Source organism: Sphaeroforma arctica, assembly GCF_001186125.1.
Source record: "Sphaeroforma arctica JP610 unplaced genomic scaffold supercont1.3223, whole genome shotgun sequence".
In the NCBI taxonomy this organism is placed as follows: Eukaryota; class Ichthyosporea; order Ichthyophonida; genus Sphaeroforma; species Sphaeroforma arctica.
Window position 1 is genome coordinate 97 of NW_014037335.1, and position 3,712 is coordinate 3,808.

The following is a 3,712-nucleotide window of genomic DNA, read 5'->3' on the forward strand; positions in this document are numbered from 1 at the left end:
CAGTAAAACTGTTGCATTGTACACATAGCTGTTTCATTAGTTACTTGAAACATTGACCTAAATCGGCATAATTTGGACTGAAATACCTTCAAGTTTCCAGACCTCTCACGGGGTCCACATTATTTAGCGTATGCTGAACCAACCATACGGGAATATGCGACAAACTCACCCAAGTGCACACCAAATTTAAAATATTCACAAGCCTTAACTCGCGACTTACTTCCTGGGGTCTTTGCTGAACTTCTGACCAAAGGCATCGCTGAGATTGTGTGCAGGATCGGTAGAGATAAGCAACACACTCTCCCTAACTTTAGCCATCTGCACAGCAATACTACAACTGTTGGTAGTCTTACCCACCCCACCCTTTCCCCCGACAAAGATCCATCTCAGGCTTACTTGTTCCAGCAGATTATTAATTGTGCCCTCTAAAGGCTCCAAGTCATCGTAATCCATCTTGTATTTTTAAAAGTATCAGCACACGTTTAACGTATAGATATAAATATATAAAAATGGATACATATCAGTTCATGAAAGAGTCAAATATGCACAATAATTTCCGAGTGTGTACACACAGAAAGCATTTTTTTTTCTTCTCGTGTATCTGTTCTACTTATGTAAATATTTACATATTTTAGGAGTGGCTATGAGGTATTTACACAGCCGATATGAGTCATAGGCTCCTCTAGCTAGTAGGCGGCTATGACAGTGCATATTGCCCGCTAAAAAAATGCCACCAGAAGCTGTCACCAACTCACCATGTCAGTACTAGGTTTTCATAAATGACACGCTTGCGTTATAAATAAAATAAATACAAGTGTACTATAGTATACAAGTGTACATAACTACATATGTATGTATGTTTTTTTAAATTATTGTATGCGTAGCGATGTATTGTATGCGGATTGATCTTTCTTAGTTCGCTCAGCTGGCTTTCGGCCTTCTTCCCTGGCAATGTTGCTTGTGAATTTCATCTGTGAATCGTAGTTTTTTTTCTACGATGAGTAAGTTCCAGTTTCGATGCAGCTTCCTACAAATTGGATAATTAACAAGCCTTAATGCCTATTTTTGCATTAAAGGATATATACTGCCAGATCAGCTAGTGATGCTAACATGAGAGGCTACGGAGACACATACCTATGTTTAGTAAACTCGATGTGTACGAAATTGTACTCGAAAACAAAAAAGGATCCACATTTATATAATTAGAATCGATTATTCGAACTATACTTGTGCAAACTGTTAGATCTTTACTAGGCAGATTAGACTGAATGGTGTAGTGTATTTAGCCACCGACTAATAGAACGCGATATACTCCATGGGCTGAATAGTTCCACAGATGTCCGGTAGTTGCTAACAACAGTGTTGGGGTCTTGATTGTAGGTGCACAGGTGGTCGGGTAGTTGCTAATAACAGTGCTAGGGTCTTAAATATATAAGTATTGCGCCTTCAAATCCATGCAACCATCCAGATACACTTATCATATATTTAGGCATAGTTAAATGTGCATGCACAATGTAATACCATATAGGAATGCAACACTGCAGAACACATTCCCATCTATTTTTCGTTGGAAGCATACATCATATCACCTACAAATATTGAGTTAGTGAATATTATAAGTGTGTGATTCACTGCATGTGAACCTTTCGAGCAAAATGGGATTAGAAGCATGCTGTAGGACGACGAAACACACGTTTCCGTGGTAGTGCCTAAGCACGTTGCACGTGGTGTTGTATCGTTGTAACTCGGGCTGTGCTATTAGGCTAGAGCTTCCAGACTGAGGCTACAATTATCGTGGCTTGTTTTTAATCAAAAATTATCGTGGCTTGCTAGTAGCATGCAAGGAATGAATATGTATCGCAGTTTCGCAGAAGTGGAGGTCAAATATCACAATAGGTCAAAACTCAAATGCACAGGTTCATTTAGGGCTTACGAGTTTATTTCCTAAAAAATCGATACTTGCCCCTTTATGCTCAATTTGCACTGAGATACCTCCGCTCGAACGTCGAGTCGTAGTAGCTGTACCCTTTGTTTTACAAATCGGGGCTGCGAGGTCGCTATATGAAACTTTCCACCGATAGTATGCAAACCAACAGAAGTTTCCGATAGATAAGTGCAGTGAATCACGGTCGGGTTTGCACGTCACCTGTCTTCTGTTGTTGAATACATATATATGCTTTTTACTCACAATCGCTTTGTTGTTAGCATCCTACGGAGCCAGCCACACACTGTACTAGAGCTTTGTTGTCAGGCAACTTCCTTGGGTGTGGACAACAATAATGTCGATTTGTGTCAAACTTTAAACTATCGGTAGAATTGGATATACTGCGCACTTTCTCAATAGCAACACGGCGATACTAAGCAAGAGTAGCCGTGCTAAAACAACATCTTACAAAGTATATTGGTAAAAGATAACGCAGTAGATGCCAAAATCTAGTTAAATCGTCTGAGAGCCTCAAACGATCGCGACAGAATGGCGGGAGGGGTACCCACTCGTCGGACGTCCTTGGGTCTTGGCGACATGTTTCGGTTAATCTCAGATGACAGGGCGCCATCCATAAGCGTCAGACTCAAAGTTCCTTTAGTCTTGTCCAGTTTGCGCATGATATCCTTGTCACTCTTGCCCATAACAGACTTGCCATTCACCTCTACAATGCCAAGACCCGTGGGTACGCGGTGTCGAGTTGCCGGCGAATCAGGCGCGGTCCTGGTGACCTGCGATGGTCAAGACAACAAAGCAAAAGTGCAGTAGTGTTAGAATTTCATTTTTTTATATTAGGATCAGTATCTTGTATGATGGATAAAACTGATATGCATATAAAATGCCGATGAACATGGACAATACGATATATGCGAAGAGCACTTACCAAGCCACCATCGTAACTAATGCCAATTCTCTCTCTCTCGTGGCCTCTCTCTATGGTCAGCGATTGTGTGGGACCATCACGGATGGTTATTTTTACGGCCCCGGACGCTGCGAGTAAGTTTGACACGGCTTCGGGTGGATATCCGATATCTATCGTCACACCATTAACCTATTGTATTTAATTACCAGGCTACAATGTCAGTCGTGGGTTTGCGCATGTATAGAAAGCCCGAGAATGCAGCTATATACCGCTGAAATGGCTATCGGAGTACAAACATCATATCCACAATTATATTGCGCTGGATACCTCGAGAATTTCATCGCCAACAAAGAGACCTGCACGTTCGGCTCGAGACTTTGGTTTAACAGTCACAACGTGGATGCGATCTTCTACCCATTGAAGAGTTACGCCATTGATCTCTTCACTCGGTTGGTCATCCTGGACAGCACTAAAGGTATAAATTCTAGTCAGTGACGAGCTTATTATTTGACATAATTGTCTCCAAAACCTATGAATCTAAGTGGGGACCCTGGTTTCTAATTGTTGACAAGGACACTGTCCTCATTACGACAGTATATGTAAAGTTGGCCCACGTGTACAAGAAGGTCAATGAAGTAAGGCGAAAGGGGTGCAGTCACTTTCGCACATACATTTTGAGTCATGACGCTCACTACATACTGTCAGGGTTGAAGTATTCGCTCGGAAAATGTGGAACAAACACCAACCAAAAAAGTTCGTGTAAGTGTGGTATGCAACTATGTTGTGCGATGTAGTACTCTTCTTCTTAAGAATATTATATATATATATATATATATATATATATATAGGATATATATATATATATA

The 3,712-nt window shown here is 41.0% G+C and overlaps 2 protein-coding genes across 2 annotated transcripts; both read right to left on the reverse strand.

Annotated features, from left to right (window-relative positions):
• Positions 1-216: 216 nt before the first annotated feature.
• On the reverse strand, positions 217-453 carry SARC_13388 (hypothetical protein; the record flags this gene model as incomplete). The annotated part of the gene is made up of 1 exon (XM_014292480.1): positions 217-453. The coding sequence occupies one exon, from the start codon at positions 451-453 to the stop codon at positions 217-219; it is 237 nt and encodes a 78-aa protein (XP_014147955.1).
• Positions 454-1,922: 1,469 nt separating this feature from the next.
• Positions 1,923-3,320, reverse strand: SARC_13389 (hypothetical protein; the record flags this gene model as incomplete). The annotated part of the gene is made up of 3 exons (XM_014292481.1): positions 1,923-2,715; positions 2,868-3,035; positions 3,174-3,320. Coding segments are annotated over 3 exons (597 nt in total), but the record flags the coding sequence as incomplete, so codon positions are not given.
• Positions 3,321-3,712: the final 392 nt, after the last annotated feature.